This window comes from Hemitrygon akajei, chromosome 1, assembly GCF_048418815.1.
Source record: "Hemitrygon akajei chromosome 1, sHemAka1.3, whole genome shotgun sequence".
NCBI lineage: Eukaryota > Metazoa > Chordata > Chondrichthyes > Myliobatiformes > Dasyatidae > Hemitrygon > Hemitrygon akajei.
This window is the reverse complement of record NC_133124.1, coordinates 76,310,864-76,331,353: the sequence shown is the minus strand read 5'-3', so window position 1 is coordinate 76,331,353 and position 20,490 is coordinate 76,310,864. Positions and strand designations below refer to the sequence as shown.

General features: G+C 42.3%; 1 protein-coding gene across 1 annotated transcript in view; it reads right to left on the bottom strand.

The window, feature by feature from the left end:
- Nucleotides 1–20,490, bottom strand: part of LOC140727941 (desmoglein-2-like) — a 73,157-nt gene that overhangs the window by 15,823 nt on the left and 36,844 nt on the right. Inside the window, exons 6-11 of the mRNA XM_073045945.1 lie at nucleotides 17,481–17,625; nucleotides 15,406–15,554; nucleotides 11,831–11,965; nucleotides 8,336–8,521; nucleotides 5,844–6,109; nucleotides 5,620–5,765 (exon numbers count right to left, since the gene is read on the bottom strand). Of these exons, the coding sequence (XP_072902046.1) occupies nucleotides 5,620–5,765; nucleotides 5,844–6,109; nucleotides 8,336–8,521; nucleotides 11,831–11,965; nucleotides 15,406–15,554; nucleotides 17,481–17,625 (1,027 nt within the window). The remainder of the gene's footprint in view (nucleotides 1–5,619; nucleotides 5,766–5,843; nucleotides 6,110–8,335; nucleotides 8,522–11,830; nucleotides 11,966–15,405; nucleotides 15,555–17,480; nucleotides 17,626–20,490) is intronic.

Genomic DNA, 20,490 nt, shown 5'->3' with positions numbered 1-20,490 from the left:
CTGTTTTTTCTTCTTCAAACATATGTCCTGTCCTGCTGAGTTCCTGCAGCATTTTACACAGACGCTGGAAATCTTGAGTCTGAGATTCTAGGCTTAAAACTTTGACAGTTCATTCCTCTCTGAAGGTGCCACCTGGCTTGCTCAGCTCCACTAGCACTTTGTGTGCATTGCATGAGAACAAGCACAACTCTTAAGAAAATGCAAATGTGGCAACTATACAATGAAGATTTTATTTGTTTTAGGACACAGCTGAGTGAATATTAAATTTATAGCAGCACAGAAACAGGCTACTGTTTTAAAGTCATGCTGACTGTTATTTCTATCTACGTCTGTCCCCAATTGCCTATGTTTGTCCCATATTCCTCCAAACATTTCCTGTTCAATTATTTGTATTTTAAATGTATGGCCTTTCACCTGCTACTGTTCCTGTCTTAGCCACTTCCTCTGGAATTTCATTTCATATCTGTCCCATATCATCTTCTGTGTAAAGAAGTTGCCCCTCTCCCTTTTAAATTCTTCGCCTCTCACCTTTATTCTCTCGCCTTTTACTTTTCCTGGGAAATAGGCCCCATCTATGATCCTCATAACCTCTGTACCCCTCCACAAGATCACCCCTCAATCTTCATGCTCCAAAGAATAAAATCATAGCCTGTCCAGCCTCTCGTTATAACTCAGTTCCACAAGACCTGGCAGCGTTCTCATAAATCTTTCTCATAAATCTTTGTGGAAAGCGGCCAGTGAAGGAGTGGAGATTTGAGGCTTTGACTCAAGAGGCTTCGATGAGAAGAAGCTGAGGACGAGCTTCACTCCAAGTGAGGTAAGGCCGGGTAAGTTCCTTTCAAAGGAGAAAGTTTCAAAAGTTGAGGCAACATATTGGGTAGGTCATGGCTGCTGAGATCGGCCCCGTGGTTTGTTCATCCTGCAGCATGTGGGAAATCAGGGATACTTCCAGTGTCCCTGACGACTATGTGTGCAGGAAGTGTGTCCAACTGCAGCTTCTGGCAGACCGCATTGAGCGTCTGGAGTTGCAATTGGATTCATACTGGAGCATCCGCGATGCTGAGAAAGTCGTGAATAGCACGTTCAGTGAGTTGGCCACACCGCAGGTAAAGGCTACACAGGCAGAAAGGGAAGGGGTGGCCACTAGACAGCGTAGCAGTAGGCAGGTAGTGCAGGAGTCCCCTGAGGTCATCTCCCTCCTAAACAGATATACTGTTTTGGATACTGTTGGGGGAGATGTCTCATCAGGGGAAGGCAGCAGCAGCCGAGTTCATTGCACCATGGGTGGCTCTGCGGCACAGGAGGGAAGGAAAAGGAGTGGGAGAGCTATAGTGATAGGGGATTCGATTGTAAGGGGAATAGATAGGCGTTTCTGTGGCCGCAAACGAGACTCCAGGATGGTATGTTACCTCCCTGGTGCAAGGGTCAAGGACGTCTCTGAGCAGCTGCAGGACATTCTGGAATGGGAGGGTGAACAGCCAGTGGTCGTGGTGCACATAGGTACCAACGATATAGGTAAAAAACGGGATGAGGTCCTACAAGGTGAATTTAGGGAGTTAGGAGATAAACTAAAAAGTAGGACCACAAAGGTAATAATCTCTGGATTACTACCAGTGCCACGTGCTAGTCAGAGTAGAAATAGGAGGATATTTCAGATGAATACGTTGCTTGAAAAATGGTGCAAGGGGGAGGGATTCAAATTTCTGGGGCATTGGAACCAGTTCTGGGGGAGGTGGGACCAGTATAAACAGAACAGTCTGCACCTGGGCTAGACTGGAACCAATGTCCTAGGGGGAGCGTTTGCTACTGCTGTTCAGGAGGCTTTAAACTAATGTGGCAGGGGGATGGGAACAAGTGCAGAGAGACAGAGGGGCGTAAAATGAGGGTAGAAGCAAAAAGTAGTAAGGTGAAAAGTAAAAGTGGCAGGCAGGCAAATCCAGGGCAAAAAGCAAAAAGAGCCACTTTTCAACATAATTGTATAAGGGCTAAGAGTGTTGTAAAAACAAGCCTGAAGGCTTTGTGTGTCAATGCGAGGAGCATTCGTAACAAGGTGGATGAATTGAATGTGCAGATAGTTATTAATGAATATGATATAGTTGGGATCACAGAGACATGGCTCCAGGGTGACCAAGGATGGGAGCTCAACATCCAGGGATATTCAATATTCAGGAGGGATAGACAGGAAAGAAAAGGCGGTGGGGTAGCATTGCTGGTTAGAGAGGAGATTAACGCAATAGAAAGGAAGGACATTAGCCTGGAGGATGTGGAATCGATATGGGTAGAGCTGTATAACACTAAGGGGCAGAAAACGCTGGTGAGAGTTGTGTACAGGCCACCTAACAGTAGTAGTGAGGTTGGGGATGGCATTAAACAGGAAATTAGAAATGCGTGCAATAAAGGAACAGTAGTTATAATGGGTGACTTCAATCTACATATAGATTGGGTGAACCAAATTGGTAAGGGTGCTGAGGAAGAGGATTTCTTGGAATGTATGCGGGATGGTTTTCTGAACCAACATGTCGAGGAACCAACTAGAGAGCAGGCCATTCTAGATTGGGTATTGAGCAGTGAGGAAGGGTTAGTTAGCAATCTTGTCGTGCGAGGCCCCTTGGGTAAGAGTGACCATAATATGGTGGAATTCTTCATTAAGATGGAAAGTGACATTGTTAATTCAGAAACAAAGGTTCTGAACTTAAAGAAAGGTAACTTTGAAGGTATGAGATGTGAATTAGCTACGATAGACTGGCAAATGATACTTAAAGGGTTGACGGTGGATATGCAATGGCAAGCATTTAAAGATCGCATGGATGAACTACAACAATTGTTCATCCCAGTTTGGCAAAAGAATCAACCAGGGAAGGTAGTGCACCCATGGCTGACAAGGGAAATTAGGGATAGTATCAAGTCCAAAGAAGAAACATATAAATTAGCAAAAAAAAAAGCAGCACACCTGAGGACTGGGAGAAATTCAGAGACCAGCAGAGGAGGACAAAAAGCTTAATTAGGAAAGGGAACATAAAAACTGACTGTAAAAGCTTTTATAGATATGTGAAAAGAAAAAGATTGGTCAAGACAAATGTAGGTCCTTTACAGTCAGAAACAGGTGAATTGATCATAGGGAACAAAGACATGGCAGACCAATTGAATAACTACTTTGGTTCTGTCTTCACTAAGGAGGACATAAATAATCTTCCGGAAATAGTAAGGGACCGAGGGTCTAGTGAGATGGAGGAACTGATGGAAATACATGTTAGTAGGGAAGTGGTGTTAGGTAAATTGAAGGGATTAAAGGCAGATAAATCCCCAGGGCCAGATGGTCTGCATTCCAGAGTGCTTAAGGAAGTAGCCCAAGAAATAGTGGATGCATTAGTGATAATTTTTCAAAACTCCTTAGATTCTGGATTAGTTCCCGAGGATTGGAGGGTGGCTAATGTAACCCCACTTTTTAAAAAAGGAGGGAGAGAGAAACCGGGGAATTATAGACTGGTTAGTCTGACATCGGTGGTGGGGAAAATGCTAGAGTCGGTTATCAAAGATGTGATAACAGCACATTTGGAAAGAGGTGAAATCATCGGACAAAGTCAGCATGGATTTGTGAAAGGAAAATCATGTCTGACGAATCTTATAGAATGTTTTGAAGATGTAACTAGTAGAGTGGATAGGGGAGAGCCAGTGGATGTGGTATATTTAGATTTTCAAAAGGCTTTTGACAAGGTCCCACACAGGAGATTAGTGTGCAAACTTAAAGCACACGGTATTGGGGGTATGGTATTGATGTGGATAGAGAATTGGTTGGCAGACAGGAAGCAAAGAGTGGGAGTAAACGGGAGCTTTTCAGAATGGCAGGCATTCTAGTGGGGTACCGCAAGGCTCAGTGCTGGGACCCCAGTTGTTTACAATATATATTAATGATTTAGACGAGGGAATTAAATGCAGCATCTCCAAGTTTGCGGATGACACGAAGCTGGGCGGCGGTGTTAGCTGTGAGGAGGATGCTAAAGGATGCAGGGTGAGTTGGATAGGTTAGGTGAGTGGGCAAATTCATGGCAGATGCAATTTAATGTGGATAAATGTGAGGTTATCCACTTTGGTTGCAAGAGCAGGAAAACAGATTATTATCTGAACGGTGGCCGATTAGGAAAAGGGGAGATGCAATGAGACCTGGGTGTCATTGTGCACCTGTCATTGAAGGTGGGCATGCAGGTACAGCAGGCGGTGAAAAAGGCAAATGGTATGTTGACATTCATAGCAAAAGGATTTGAGTACAGGAGCAGGGTGGTTCTACTGCAGTTGTACAAGGCCTTGGTGAGACCGCACCTAGAATATTGTGTGCAATTTTGGTCCCTTAATCTGAGGAAAGACATTCTTGCCATAGAGGGAGTACAGAGCAGGTTCACTAGATTGATTCCTGGGATGGCAGGACTTTCATATGGAAGACTGGATCGACTAGGCTTATACTCACTGGAATTTAGAAGATTGAGGGGGTATCTTATTGAAACGTATAAAATTCTAAAGGGATTGGACAGGCTAGATGCAGGAAGATTGTTTCCGATGTTGGGGAAGTCCAGAACGAGGGGTCTGGATCGATGGGTTTAAGGATAAAGGGGAAGCCTTTTAGGACCGAGATGAGGAAAAACTTCTTCACACAGAGAGTGATGAATCTGTGGAATTCTCTGCCACAGGAAACAGTAGAGGCCGGTTCATTGGCTATATTTAAGAGGAAGTTAGATATGGCCCTTGTGGCTAAAGGGATCGGGGGTATGGAGAGAAAGCAGGTACAGGGTTTTGAGTTGGATGATCAGCCATGATCATACTGAATGGCGGTGCAGGCTCGAAGGGCCGAAGGGCCTACTCCTGCACCTATTTTCTATGTTTCTATGTTTCTACACTCTTTCCAGCTTAATAGCATCCTTCCAATAACAGGGTGACCAAAACTGAACACAATACTCAAGATGGAAACTGTCCTTTCTTGTCCATGCATCTATCCAGATGCCTTTTAAATGTTAACGTACTTCCCTCAATTAACTGAAAGGAAAATTCAAAGGAATGAGTGGGCAAGAGAGTGGTGGGTGCCCAGAAAATGCACTGCCAGGGGTAATGGTGGAGAAAGCTACGATAGAGGTGTTTAAGAGGCTCCTAGATAGTTACGTGAACATGCAGAGAATGGAGGGATATGGACACTGTGTGGGCAGAAGGGTTTAGTTAACAAGTTACAGGGAAAATTAGTAGGGCAATGGAATTGCTCTTGGGTAGAATGGCCTCCTGTATGGTAAGGAGATATGCAAGGCTGTTTCTTAAAGGTTCAGATGGCAGTGATGACAAATATATCCTTTCCAACAATCCACAGAAAAGATAATTTATTTCTGCTTACTGCAACTTGATAGAGTCGAGTTAACAAACAATCTGCTGTGGGAACTCAGTGGACTGAGCAGTAACTGTGGGAGGAAATAAAATGCCGACATTTCGGGTGAAGACCCTGAATCAGATGTGAAATGTCACCAGTTCCCTTCCTCTCACACATGCTGAGTTCTTCCAGCAGACTGTGTGTTGCTCCACGTTCCAGTGTCTGCAGTCTCTTGTGTCTTCAGAGTTCCAGTTAATGTCATTCCATCTACTCACGCTCATTGCTGATAGCCAGAACTGTTGCAGTGTACTTCCCATCAATCACATACTCAGACTCCCGGTCAATCATACCATCGATGGTAACCTTTCCAGTTTCTGAGTCAATAATTAACCAGTTAGCCACATCTTTGTCCTTTGCGTACCTGTTGGAAATCCAGGTTAGCCCTTTGCTTTTAAAGAAAATTAGTGAAGGAGTAAAATGGTAGATTAGCTTTACTTACTTTGTCATTTCAAGTGGCTGCCCTGTGTCTGCACTCACCGCTGGATAAATGCCAATGACCTTACTCTCCTTAATGTCCAAGCTTTCAGTGATCTTCGTCACCAGTTTGCTGGGCTTAAATACAATGCCTTCTGCAACATTTTTGACAATGACCTTTATGTCAATGGGCTGTACTATAATGTCTTTAGGTACTGTGTGGTGGTATGGTGCCTTGTTGGATAATCGTATAACTAAATGAATATGCTCCATTTCTTCGAAGTCTAATTCCTGGGTGAAAGAAAAAAAGTAAATCATCCCTAGGGCAAGCAGAAACGGAAGCCTGTCTGCTGTTAACTTATTTCATTCTGATGATTTAAACTTCATTCACAGGCAGAGCTGAAAATTTTAAGACCAAGATGAGGAGGGATTTCTGAAATCAAGGACTGGGCGAATAGTGGAATTTTCTCTAGAGGACAGTGGAGGCACAGTCATTGTTGTATTGAAGACAGAGATCAACAGATATCTGTACCTTTGAGGAAGCAATGGATTGGCCATGCTAATTGTTTCTCTAATGAATATGCAGCGGAGGTTCCTCACCCACCCACCCCAACCTGTTGCTGAGTGTGGAGTTTGAAAGACATTGGTAAAACAGATGTATTGTGATCATTGGTGTCAGTTTATAATTCCAGATTAATGCTGAACATAGAACAATACAGCACCAGAACAGGCCTTTCAGCTCACAATGGTGTGTGGAAATAGCTAACCTAATTATGCCTAATTTAGTTAATTCCTTCTACTTGCACATGGCCCATATCCCACCATTTGCTGCCTATTCATGTGTGGCTTAACACCACTATCGTAATCGCTTCGACCATCACTCTTGGCAGTGCATTCCAGGCACTCTCCACTTCCTGTGTAAAAAAACTATCTCCTTTGAACTTACCCCCCCCCCCACCTTAAATAAATGCTTTCTCTTATTAGATATTTCCACCCTGGGAAGATAATTAAGAGTTGTCTACTCCAACCATGCCTCTTACAATTTTGTAATCTATTAAATTATAACTATAGATATAATTATTATGCTAACTTTGCCAAAATGTCACACGTTACAAGGCATACCACCGTTGTTCTTGAGACAGTTGCAAAGTGATGTGATTTCAACACTAGCAATTTGGCCGGGCCACATTGACCCTGTATACTAGTAGAGGTTCCCAAATTTTTTTATATGCCATGGGCTAATAACAATAAGCAAGGGATCCATGGATCCCAAGTTGGGAATTCCTGCTAGGATTCCAGAAGTTCGATGGTAAGATTCTGTATGGTTGAACCAGGGAGGCAATTTGCCAGTCATGGTTTTAGAACAAAGGGTGGAACATTTAGGACCAAGATAAGGAAAGGCTTTTATACTGAGAGATCATGGGACCTTAATATACAGTTGCAGAATTAAGCATTCAGTCCCAGTCTGCTCTGTCATTCAATCATAACTGATGTTTTTTCAATCGCACTTTCTTGTCTGCTTCAAGCTTCAAGTTCCTGGGTGTCAAGATCTCTGAGGATCTAACCTGGTCCCAACATATTGATGTAATCATAAAGAAGGCAAGACAGCGGCTATTCTTTATTAGGAGTTTGAAGCGATTTGGCACGTCAACAAATACACTCGAAAACTTCTATAGTTGTACCGTGGAGAGCATTCTGACAGGCTGGATCACTGTCTGGTATGGAGGGGCTACTGCACAGGACCGAAAGAAACTGCATAAGGTTGTAAGTCTAGTCAGCTCCATCTTGGGTACTAGCCTACAAAGTACCCAGGACATCTTTAGGGAACAGTGTCTCAGAAAGGCAGTGTCTATTATTAAGGACCTCCAGCACCGAGGGCAGACCCTTTCTCACTGTTACCATCAGGTAGGAGGTACAGAAGCCTGAAGGCACACAGTCAGCAATTCAGGAACAGCTTCTTCCCCTCTGCCATCTGATTCCTAAATGGACATTGAAGCTTTGGATATTACCTCACTTTTTAAATATACAGTATTTCTGTTTTTGCACATTTTTAAATAATTTATTGAATATATGTAATTGATTCACTTGTTTAGTAAACAAGAGACCCTTCATCAGGAGTCCTGATGTATGGTGTATTCTACAGTACATACACATTTTACTGTGGTATCTAGAACAGTACAGCACAGAAACAAGCCCTACTGCAGACAGCATAGTGCCAAGCTAATTAAGCATCCAAGTAAACAAATATTTCTAATTTAGCTAATGGTGCTTAATGACAATAGAATCATTCACACATGGTCCTAATCCCTTCCTTCTCCGTACATTCATGTGCCCATGTAACCTGCCTCCACCACCTCCCCTAGCAGGTACCTACCATCTGTATATAAAGAATAATTTTTCCTGCACATCCCCTTGATCTAACCCCACAGCTTAACCACCATCTAGTGTTAGACATTTCCACTGGGGGAGAAAGATCCACATAAAGTTCAAAATGTATGAGTTGCTTTGCAACCTTACCTTCTGCAGTATCAAAATTCCCTCATTGGTGCGATTATCCACTTCAATCCTGAAGTGTTCATCTTCGTTACCTTCAATGATGGTAAAATGTGCCAACCAGTTATCAGTGAACTCCAGATCCTTGTCCTCTACTTTCAAGAGGAGGAGTTTTTCACTCTTCAAATTTTCTTCCACAGTTACCTCATACTGAAGCAGAGAATTAAAAAATTTTTTAGTCTGGCAAGATCATCTTATTAGAGAATGTAGGCTATCAACACAAGGGATCATGCTGTGTAGAAAAAGGCTACTTCGTTTCCTACATACTTACACCAGTTTCCTACAAATTAATACACCTGCACAGCATGATCCCGGATTACAGAATACCTGAATTTCAGAAACCTGACTACGTAAGTTTCGCCATGAATTTTTAAAATATATTTCAAGATCGGAAAGTTGGTTACAGAAATGCAAACATCTTTGAGAGCTATGGAATAGCAGTAGCAGCAAATTAATTCTGAAGGTAGCAAATCTTCACATAAAAGCTGTTCACATGTAACTACCCCACCGTAATCAATTAGACACCATCAAAATTGCAGGCCGCTGGTTCACAGCGGGAGCTTTTTATGTGATGTAATTTGGAAACTGGTTAAGTCATCTCTTGCATTGGCATTTGTATAATCATTTATCAAACAATCCGTTGATACTTTAAAGCCATTGAGACTAGCCATTAGATGGAGGACATTTTGAATCTGTACCATTGTAACTGCATGAGGAAAGCCGTAAAATACATGTTCATGTTAATCGACCCTCATTTAAATTGTTTGTAACTGACTTATGGAAAAATCGGCTGACTGAGAGCCAACAGGAATGGAAACCCTGTGGAACCTGGGAACTGCCCGATCTTTATTGGCTATGAGAAAGGGACTTGTAATATGCAGAGGAGCCTTAAAATTCTGCTCTTCCACACAGCACCATTGCAACGAGTGAATATTTGTGTTACTGTCTCCCTCCCAGCAGCTTGAACCAGTTTGCTCATTCTCATTAACAGAGCTATGAACTCTAGAGACTGTTGTGCGTGTCAAGCCCAAGAGATCAGCAGTTTCCAAAATATTCAAACCACCCTGTCTACCATCAACATCACTCCATGGTCAAAGTCACATACATCACGTTTCTTCCCCATTCTGATATTTGTCTGAACTAAAGCTAGAATGTCTTAACCAGGTCTGCATGCTTTTATGCATTGAGCTGTTGCCATGTGATTGACTGATTAGATATTTGCATTAATGAAGTGTAATGGTGTTCCTAATAAAGTGGTGCATATTCTGCATTCTGTTTTTACTTTCTGTATTTCCTCAATGTATTTACATATGCATAGAATGATACGGCATGCAAACAAAAAGCTTTTCATTGTGTCTCAGACCACGTGACTATAATAACGTATTATCTCCATCATGGGGAATGGTCTCTGGCCTTCATCCCTGGTCTGACGTTTTCTGTCTGACTAATGTTTAACATAGAGGAAGATCACTGAGCCTTGTACCTATGTATTGGAGCTGGAATTGGTTTATTATTGTCACATGTACTGAGATACAGCAAAAAGCTTGTCTTGCGTACTGTTCATACAGATCAAATCATTACACAGTGCACTGATGTAGAACAAAATAGAGGTATACAAAATCAGACACAAAGTAGACATTTACAGACTTTTCCCAGGAAAGGGGAGTCTAAAACTAGAGGGTATAGATTTAAGGTGGGAGGAGGCAAATAATCAAAGGGGAGTTGTGAGGCAAGTTCTTCACATTGTTGGTGGTGGGTATATGGAAAGAGCTGCCTGGGGAAGTGATAGAAGTGGGTACAATTACAATGGTTAAGAGACATTGGATGGGTACAAGATGTTATTATACTAGAGCATTATGTAGAGTTTTGGTCACTCAGCTATAGGAAAAGTGCTACTAAAATGGAAATAGCCCAATAAAGAATTACAAGGATGTTGACAGCGCTCGAGGGACTAACTTATAGGGAGAGGTTGGACAGGATACAACTTAATTCCTTGGACTGTGAGAGAGAGCAATCTTGTAGTGGGGTATAAAATCATGAGGGTCATAAATTGGGTGAATGCAGACAATCCTTTCCCCCCCCCCGCCCCCAGTGTTGGGTAATCAAAGACTAGGGGGTTTGTTTTTAAGGTGAGAGTGGAAAGATTTAATAGGAACCTGAAGGGCACTGTCTTTCAAACAGAGGGCAGTGTTTATGTGGAATAAGCTACCAGAGGATGTGGTTGAGCCAGGTATAACAGCAACCTTTTGAAGGCATTTAACCAGGTGTAAGGATAGGAAAGCTTGAGAGGTGTATGGGCCAAATGCACATAAATGGGACCAATTCAGGTAGGTAACTTGGTCGGTATGGATGATTTGGGCTGAAGGGTCTGCATACCCTTCAATCTGAACAAATTTCTCCCCCCCCCCCCCGCTCCCACCTTTCTCTTTTCCCCACCCAGACCTTTAACTTCTCACTTGCCTAATACTTTCCCTTGGGTCCTCCTCCTTCCCTTTCTCCCATTGTCCATTCTCCTCTCCTATCGGATTCTATCTTCTCCAGCCCTGACCTTTCCCATCCACTTGACTTCACCTATCACCTTGCTTCTTTCCCCTCCCCCATCTTTTTATTCAGGCATTTTCCCTCTTCTTTCTCAGTCCGGAAGAAGGGTCTTGGCCCAAAATGTCAAATGTTTACTCTTTTCCATAGATGCTGCTTGACCTGCTGAGTTCCTCCAACATTTTGTGTGTGTTGTTCTAACATCATATTTTGCCTGTAGTTCTAAAGTTAAATGATAACTCTGTAAGTATTCTGTGTTACAATAACTGCCTCAATAAAGTGGCCAACACAATCAAAAATCACCATCCAGGCCGGACATTTTCTCCTCTCCAGTCTCATTGGGCAGAAGATACAAAAGCCTGAAAGCAGAGAGCAGCAGGCACAAGTACAACTTCTACCCTGTTGTTATAAGACAATTGAATTGTCCCCTTGTATGATAAGACAGACTCTTGACCTCAATCTACCTCGTCATGAATTTGCACCTTACTGTTTACCTGCCCTGCTCTTTCTTGTTAGCTGCACTCTGTTGTTCTCCCTTTTACCGCAGTGCACTAACGTGATGAAATGATCTGTATCGATAGCATGCAAAACAAAGTTTTTTCACTGTACCTTGGTACCCAAGACAATAATAAACCAATTTAATTCAATGGAAATAAGGGGAGGTTGTGTAAAACACACAAGGGTGAATGGAATAGAAGCAAATGGTGTAAGAGCGGGAGGGGGATAGGAGCAGTACAGAAACATTGGCACTGATCTAACGGGTTAAAACCTCTTGTCCTTCTACAACTGGCCCTTTGTAACGTCAGCTTATGGGAATAAATTTTAAACAGCAAAAAAGTACTGCCAATGTCAGTGATTGCTCTATACCTTTTTTCTATTACTTGGTTAAATAAAACAATATTGTCTGGGACAGAAGCTTACCCTAGTTTTCTCCATTGTGGGAATATTGTCATTAACATCCAAAATTTTGATGCGTACTGTGGCAGTTGTATGTAATCCATTAATATTTCCTTTTAAGTCCCGTGCTTCAATACGTAAGGAATACAAATCTTGCGTCTTCATAAGCAGAAACAGTATCAATATCATTAGTACACACAAGTCTGTAAGATATAAAATCTGCTCTGCCATTCAGTCATGGCTCATTTGTTTTTCTCAATCCCATTCTGTCACTTCCTCCCCATGACCCTTCACTCACTTATCAATTGAGAACCTATCAATCTCTGCCTTAAATACACCCAGTGACTTGGCATTCACAGCTCACCGTGGCAACAAATTCCACAAGTTTACCAACTTCAGGCAGAAGAAATTCCTCCTCATCTCGGTTCTAAAGAAATGTCCCTAATGTTCTAAGAGATGTTCTAAAGAAACAAAGGAGGTGGTGATGGACTTTAGGAAGACTAAGCCTGCATCGCTTAGTGTATACTGCACTATTGATGGTGAGGACGTGGATGTGGTTAAGACATATAAGTACCTGGGGGTGCACCTGGATAACAGAATTGAGTGGAGCACCAACACAGAGGTTGTGTACCAGAAGGGCTGGAGTCGCCTCTACTTCCTGAGGAGACTGAGGCCCTTTGGATTACGCAGGCTTCTCCTTCATTCGTTCTACCAGTCTGTTGTCACCAGTACAGCCTTCTATCTGGTGGTGTGCTCGGGCAATGGCATCAACATGGATGATGCCAACAGGCTCACATTAGAAAGGCTGGGTTTGTTACAGGAGTCAAATGGGACACACTGGAGGCTGTGGTAAAACAAAGGACCCTAAGGAAAATCCTGACAATTCTGGACAATGTTTCCCACAATCTGCTTGCTACCTTGGCTGAACAGAGGAGCACTTTAGTAATAGACTAAGACAACTGTGCTGCTCCAAAGAGTGCTATATGAGGTCATTCTTACCCTCAGCCATTAGGCTCTATAATGAGTCAACCTATAGCCAATGTAGTGATGACCCCCTCCTGTTAGACTGTTTGAGGTAACTTACTTTTTATTCTTTCTTGCTTCTCTTCTAACATTTGTATATTTGTGCACTTGTATTGCTTCTGTCACACTGTAATTTCCTTTGGGATCAATAAAGTATCTGTCTCTTATTTTGAGCCTGTGCCCTTGGATTCTTGACTCTCCTGTTAATGGAAACATCCTCTCCATGCCCAGTCTCAATTATATTCAACACTATTATTAGTACACTTCCAAAAATATTATCAATTTCTTTCTTCATTTAAATTTTATCTTAAAAATCATCCAGTTAAAACTAACAACAACTTCAAATGAATAATCCAATAATTATTATATCATTGGTACAAGAGTCACGGGTATCATCGGCAAGTTTAGCATTTATTGTTTATCAATCATTTATCCATCTACTTATTTGGAGGTAGCATGTTAACAAGTACTTCCAGCCTATTGACTCCATGCAGTTCAATTACACTCATGCGAAGAATTAACCTACCAAATTGTACGTTTTTGGAATGTGGAAGGAAACTGGAGTGCCCAAAGGAAACTCACGTAGTCATGGGGAGAACGCACAAACTCCGCACAGGCGGTGGCGGAATTGACTTGGGGATTGCTGGCGCTGTTATGGTGTTACCCTAACTACTACGCTACAGTGCGGCCCCATGTTGTGCTTCAGTAAGAGATTACTCCCGAGCTCTGTAACGCTGCACACTATTCTGCAAATTTAAGTATTTTCTTCACATGTAGCCTGCAAGTCTTAAGAATCTAGAGATTCTCTCAATTTTTAATTCAACTTGCCACATCCCAAGAGGTTTGTTTTCTAATTAATCTGCAAAGTATAAAGCACATCACTGTGCAATGTATTGAATTTCCTCAGTGTTCCCCTGTTCCACTTTCTACAGAATATCTACAGATACTGATGTACTGAAATTATGGCATTCAGGGTACATCCATTCTTTCTTTCTGCCTCTGGAGGTCCAAAATCATTCATATTTTAACCCATAATCAGAAAAATGGTGGAACTGGCTCCCATCAAAATTTGTTGCAGTTCAGGTGGAGTTAGATGAGTATAGAGGGTGAAGGGGACATAGAGGACCGTGGTTATATAGGAATACAGAGCTGAGGTTACACATTTCATCAATTGTTCGTATCAAGTGGTGAGGCAGATTAAAGGGGCTGAGTGACCTACTCCTGCTTCTGTTTGTCAGATGGAGAGATGTTGAGTGTAGGCTCATGTCAGTTTCACTGGAGACACAAATATTGCAACCTGGAGCCATACACAGTGGTTGCTGGAGGAACTCAGTGGGTCGAGCTCCATCTATGGGGAGGGCTGGGTCAAGGAGAAGGGAAATTGTCGATGCTTGCCTTTGTGGAGTTTGCATGATTTCCCCGTGACTGGATGTATTTCTCACTGGTGCTCCAGTTTCTTCCACATCCCAAAGACATGCAGGCTGGTGGGTTACTTTGGTTGCTGAGTGTGTGGTAGAAGCTGCAGGCGAGTTGAATGGGGATGTGGATTAATGCAGGATGTAAAGTAGGATCAGAAGTCCCTAATCTATCAGCAACCCAGCAATGTGTTCCAGGCCCTTACCACATTCTGTGTAAAAACCCTGTCCCTGATGTCTCCCCTAAACATTCCACCACTCACTTTAAAAGAGCGTCCTCTAGTATTAGCCATTGCCCCCTGAAAAAGCACCGCTGGCTGTCCACTCTATCCATGCCTCTTATGATCTTACACAACTCTATCAAGCCACCTCTTATCCTTATTCATTCCAAAGAGAAAGCCCTACCTTGCTCAAACTTATCCTTGGAATACACACTCTTTAATCCAGGCAACATCCTGCTCAATCTCTCTGCACCCTCTCTGAAGCTTTTACATCCTTTATTTACTGAGGTGACCGGAGCTGAACACAATACTCCAAGTGTGGTCCAGTCAGAGTTTTATAAAGTTGCAACATTACCTCATGAACTCAATCCCTGACTAATGAAGACTAACACACCTACACCTTCTTAACCACTTGCACAGAAACCTTGGTGGAGCAATGAATGCAAAGCCCAAGGTCCTTCTGTTACTCTACACTGTTGAGAATTCTGCTGTTAACTCTGTACTGCCTCAAGTTTGACCTTCCAAAACGTATCACATCACACTTTTCTGGAATTAACTCCATTTGCCATTTCACAGCTCAGCATTGTCCAAGTTGCCTGTTGTAATCTACAACAGCTTCTGCACTATCTGCACACCACCGACCTTCGTGTCATCTGCAGACTTACTTACCCACCCTGACACCTGCTCATCCAAGTCATTTATAAAAGCCACCAAGAAGCAGAGCTCCAGGACAGATCACTCTGGCTCAGTACTGGTCACAATACTGACCACAATACGCTCCACCTACTGCCAGCCTCTGCCTCCTATGGGCAGGTGTTGTTTGACCCCTTGAGTTTATGCTCTGCTCGAGGTGGGAGCTAATGGTTGGAGTGGTCTCGGTGAGCTGGAATACACCCCATCTCTACACGGCAACACATGCATGAGTAGTACTTTTACTAACCTCCCGGTCCAGGTAAGGCTCCATTACTTGAATCGCCCCTTCCAAACTGATAGCAAACATTTCCTTATTGTTGTTAGTAACTCTATAAGAAACAATGGCATTTTCACCAATGTCTTTATCTGTTGCTCTTATCGTAAGTGCAGTGGTACCTGGGGGAGGGGTGGGAAGCAAAGAAGCATGTTTATATGAACAAACTAAAATCTTACCCCCTTATTACATTCTTTAGTTGGAGTATTGCATTCAAACCTGGCCACACCACATTGGAAAGGATCTGGAGGCTTTGGACAGGATGCAGGAAGAAGGTTTGATGCTTGTTGCCTGGATTCAAGCATACAATCTATGTTTGTACAAGGAGAGGTTTGACAACGCTGCATTCTTTCCTTTGGAGCTGAAGGGAGACTTGATAAAAGTTCATAAAATTCTAACAGGCAGGGATAGGTGGCTGACCTCTTTCTCCTCAGGGAGAAGATTACCACTACTAGAAGGCATGCATTAAAGGTGAGAGGGCACAAGTTCAAAGGAGATGTGCAGGACAAATGTTCATTTTACATGGAGAGTGGTGGGTTCCTGGAATGAGCAGTCAGGGGTGGTAGTGGAGGCATCTACAACAGAGCTGAATGGGTGGCACGTGAATATACAGGGAAAGGAAGGATACAGTCCATGTGCAGGCAGGAAGGATTAAATTATTTAGGCATCAATGGTGTAATTAGTTTGGCACAATATTGGGCTGGTTTTGGCTTATTATGTCACGTACAGTGAAAAGCTCATCACGCATAATGTTTATACAGATCAAATAATTACAGTGCATTGAAGTAGGACAAGGTAAAACAATAACAAAGTGTAAATCTGATGAGAAAGTGCAATGGAGGGGGAATTGACAAAGTGGAAGATCACAAGGGGGTAGATTGTTACGGCCACGAGTCCATGTTAGCGTACAAGACATCTGTTCAAAAGTCTGATAAGTGGGATTTGAGCTGTCAGTGAGCCTGTTGGTATGTTCTTTCAGGCTTTTGTATCTTCTGCTTGATGGGAGAGGGGAGAAGAGGGAATGTCCAGACAGAGTGGGGTCTTTGATTATGCTGGCTGTTTTACTAAGGCAGTGAGAAATATAGACAGTCCACGGAGGAGAGGCTGTTCCTGTGTTGTGCTGAGCTGTGTCCACACTCTACATCTTCTTATGGTTATGTGCAGAGTAGCTGCCATTATGCATAAAGACAGAATGCTTTTTATGGTGCATCGACAAAAATCAACATTATAGGCTGAAAGGCTTGTTCCTGTGCTGTACTGTTCTATTTTCTCAGTCCTCATGTTATAATCGTGCATCAGTTTTCCCAATGGGATTTCAGGGCGTGTATAAATGTCAGCAACGTCATATTGAAGATGGTATGGTGAGGCACCAGTTAACGTTGCTGTCACCAACTCGAGAGGCTCTAGTTCAATTCTGACCCAAGTACTGCTCCCCCTGTGGCTGAGGAGGGTGATGGTTTCCTCCCATGTCCCAAATGTTTATTGGCGTGGTTAAGTTGGCAAGGGAATCACAGGATTGTGGCTGCATAATTAGCAGAGAATTAGAGGGCCACCGGGAAAAGTAGTAGACGCCAAATGGCACCAATGGGGTTGCTCTGCTGGGAACTAGCATGGTGTTAATGCCCCAACTGGCACCCTTGGGTGCTGTAATAAATAATTCAGCAGACCAAGGGAGCATTGTATAAGCATCATTCACAAGTAAAACACAAACTAAACAAACAAGAATGAACATAAATAGAAGGGAAAACGTCAGTTTTAGTACTAGGCGATCAAAGAAGTCATATTTATACTGAGGTAGCGATTAGGGTTGCAGATGATAAAATGGACGAGAAAGACATCAGAGAAGTTCAGAACCTTTTAGTCCAGTTGTGACCAAGGCAGACACACAGCTGTCCACAAAGATCACCTGCACAAAAAGAACTGCTGCCTGGGAAGAGACACAGTACTCAAAGCTGATGGAAACACATACTGTATGAGGCCTGTGTTCTTTGATCACTGGCTGAAAGGCAAATAGCGTTTAAAATGAGATATTTAAACAAATTACTCACCAGGTGAACTGAGTTCTTCAACACTCCCCTCAAATACTGTCTGGTTGAATTCTGGAGCATTGTCATTGACATCAATTACTTTAATAAAGAGCTCAATTGGATTTTCCATTCGTGTTCCAAATTGATTGTAGGCTTTACCTATAATCTGAGAATGCAGAAATCCAGTAAACATTCACCAATATTTCCAGTACTGTTGCAATGTTTTCAACAATTAGAAGTATAATTCAGAGGCTCCCTGGATTATGGAAGATCCAACTCATGGAAAACTGACTTTACAAAATTCACCCATGATTTTCTGAAGAAGGTTAACAAATAACATTAAAATGTTTCATATTATTGAATATTGGCATTGAGTTATTCTTGCCACATGTACCAAAATACAGTGTACCATCTATACAGATTCCATACACAAGTACATAGAGTTAGTAAAAGAAAACAGAATGCAGAACGTACTGTTACAGTAACAGAGAGAGTGCAGTGCAGGTAGACAGACAAAGTACAAGGGTGTGTGATGAGAAATCTTGAAAGATTATGAATAATTCATCCTGGGGTGCAGGAGAGGTCTGTTCAAGGGTAACATGCTGTATTTAAGTTTGCTGTCATTGGCCAAATCAAGGATTGTCGTGAATCAGCATATAGGAGGGAGATTGAAAATCTGGCCGAGTGGCGCCACAACAACAACCTCTCAGTCCATGTCAGCAAGACCAAGGAGCTGATTATTGACTTCAGGGAGAGGAAACCAGAGATCCATGATCAGAGGTAGAGAGGGTCAGCAACTTTGAAATCCTCAGTGTTATCATTTCAGACCTGTCCAGGGTGCAGCATGTTAAGTGCCATTATAAAGAAAGCACAGCAACACCTCTACTTCCTTACAATCTTGCAAAGATTCAGAATGACATCTAAAACTTTAGCAAACTTCTATAGATGTGTGGTAGGAATTAATCACATCATGGCCTAGTACAGAAGTGACTGCCCACTGTGAACAACAGACTGCAATCTTTATTCTTGGTGAACTCATTTAGTTCTCCATTCTGCTTTTTCATTTACTTATCTTTCATAGCGATTTTGATAAAAATGTTTTGGTGAAGAGTTGTGCATTCTGTAAAGATGTATTTTTGTTATTCAAAATCCTTTAATGCAGGGCACACTTTTTAAGTTCCATTAGATTCATTGTGACTTCCATGCTCTTGTAATACACATCTCAGCTTACAAAAGAGAGAATCCCATGCGCTTAACAACTCTCTCAACTGGCCACTTTCACTGCAAAATGCACACTTACATCCAATCCCCCCATTGGAAACCTCCCTACCAATTTACATTGCCTCTCTGGAGGAGACTAGTTCTCCACTCTATGTTTGAAAGCCAAAGACACAAACTTGGGATACTTGTGGTCGGATGTCGGGGCAGCAGACCAGCAAGGACGAGGGCTGGTGGCCCCATCTCTGGTCAGCGAGTTCCAGGATCAGAGTTCACATGGGCAGAAGGCACAAGGGCTGGTGACCCCTTAGATATGTGAATCAGTGAAACAAGAGTTTGAGGCCTACTGTTTGGTGTCCCACCATCAGCAAGTCTAAAGTTTAAGGTTTACTATTTGGGGACCCTCATCAGTGAGTCTACAGTTCAAGGCCTAGTATTTGTAGTCCTCACTAATTGTCATTGGTGAGTCACAGGTCAATACCAAAGATTGAAGCTCAAAGGTCGACTGGAAATCTGAAAGTCTGTCAAAGCCTGGATCTGAGTCTCTGCAAGTCCACGGGAGGTGAAGTTGAAGTCCAATACATGTTGAGTACCCTTTAATCAAAATGCTGAGGGTTGGAAGAGTTTTGGATTTTGGAAAATGTAATGAGATAGCTTGAGATTGCCATCATTTCTATCTTTGAATTTACATGCTACCAGTAAGCAGTATTTGTCTTATACTTGTTCGTCACCAATATGTACTTAACAGTAAAAATTATTGCACACCGTTAATATAATGAAAATGTAATGTGTGCAGGGTAACAAAAGCAGTTTAGCAGCGTCGGGAGAAAACCCGAATCAGTTGTTAAACAGCAACAGAAGAGTTTCAGTCTCCACCTACGATGCCGTGTTATGGTTAAAAGGTTACAGTACATTGTATTTGTATTTTACTTTTTTAAGATTTTATGCAAGGTATAAAAACAATCAGCATTGTAGACTTTTCTGCTATTAGACCTTCATCAGCGATGCTTTAAAAATTCAATGCTGTAATGTTAGGTAAAAAAAAACAATCAGCGTCATAGACTTAACAGACAAAATGCTGGAGGAACTCAGCAAGCCAGTCAGCATCTATGGAAAACAGTAATCAGTTGTCGTTTCGGGCCGAGACCTTTCATCAGGACATTTACTCTTTTCCATTGACGCTGCCTGGCCTGCTTGAGTTCCTCCAGCATTTTGTGCGTGTTACTTTGTTTTCCAGCATCTGCTTAACTTTCTCTTGTTTTAGCATCATAGATTTTTTCTGGTGTTATATTTTCGTGATCAGCTGATACATTAAAATTTTAATGCTGTGCCTTTTCTGAAATTTCTGCAACCAACCTGCTGAATATTCACAATTTATTTCAGTTTTCAGACTGTTGTGATAGACCTTTGCTTGTTTGGTGATCAGCATACCGTTAAGCAGCATGTGTTCACTCCAATGCTGATGATACCTGATCGAGATAGTCATTTTTTACTCTATGCAGTGTTTTTCTATTTTTCATCAGCTTCTGTTCATTACACCTGTGAGGTCACTTCTCAGAACTGAGTGTGGTGCACATCCCCTGGGAACTTTCTCAGCACCTTGTGGAATTTTCCATTTGTGATGTTATGTCAGCACTCTTTTTAAAAAAAATCAGATTTCAGAGGTTTTGGGATTTTGGAATTGTGGCTAAGTGGTACTCAACGTGTATCTGCAAATCCACTATTCTACTGGTGGTTGAAGACCGTCTGTCCTGAGGTTGGCGTACGTATTAGTAGGTAGGAGTGAGGAATGGGGCTTGTTTTGTTACTTTTG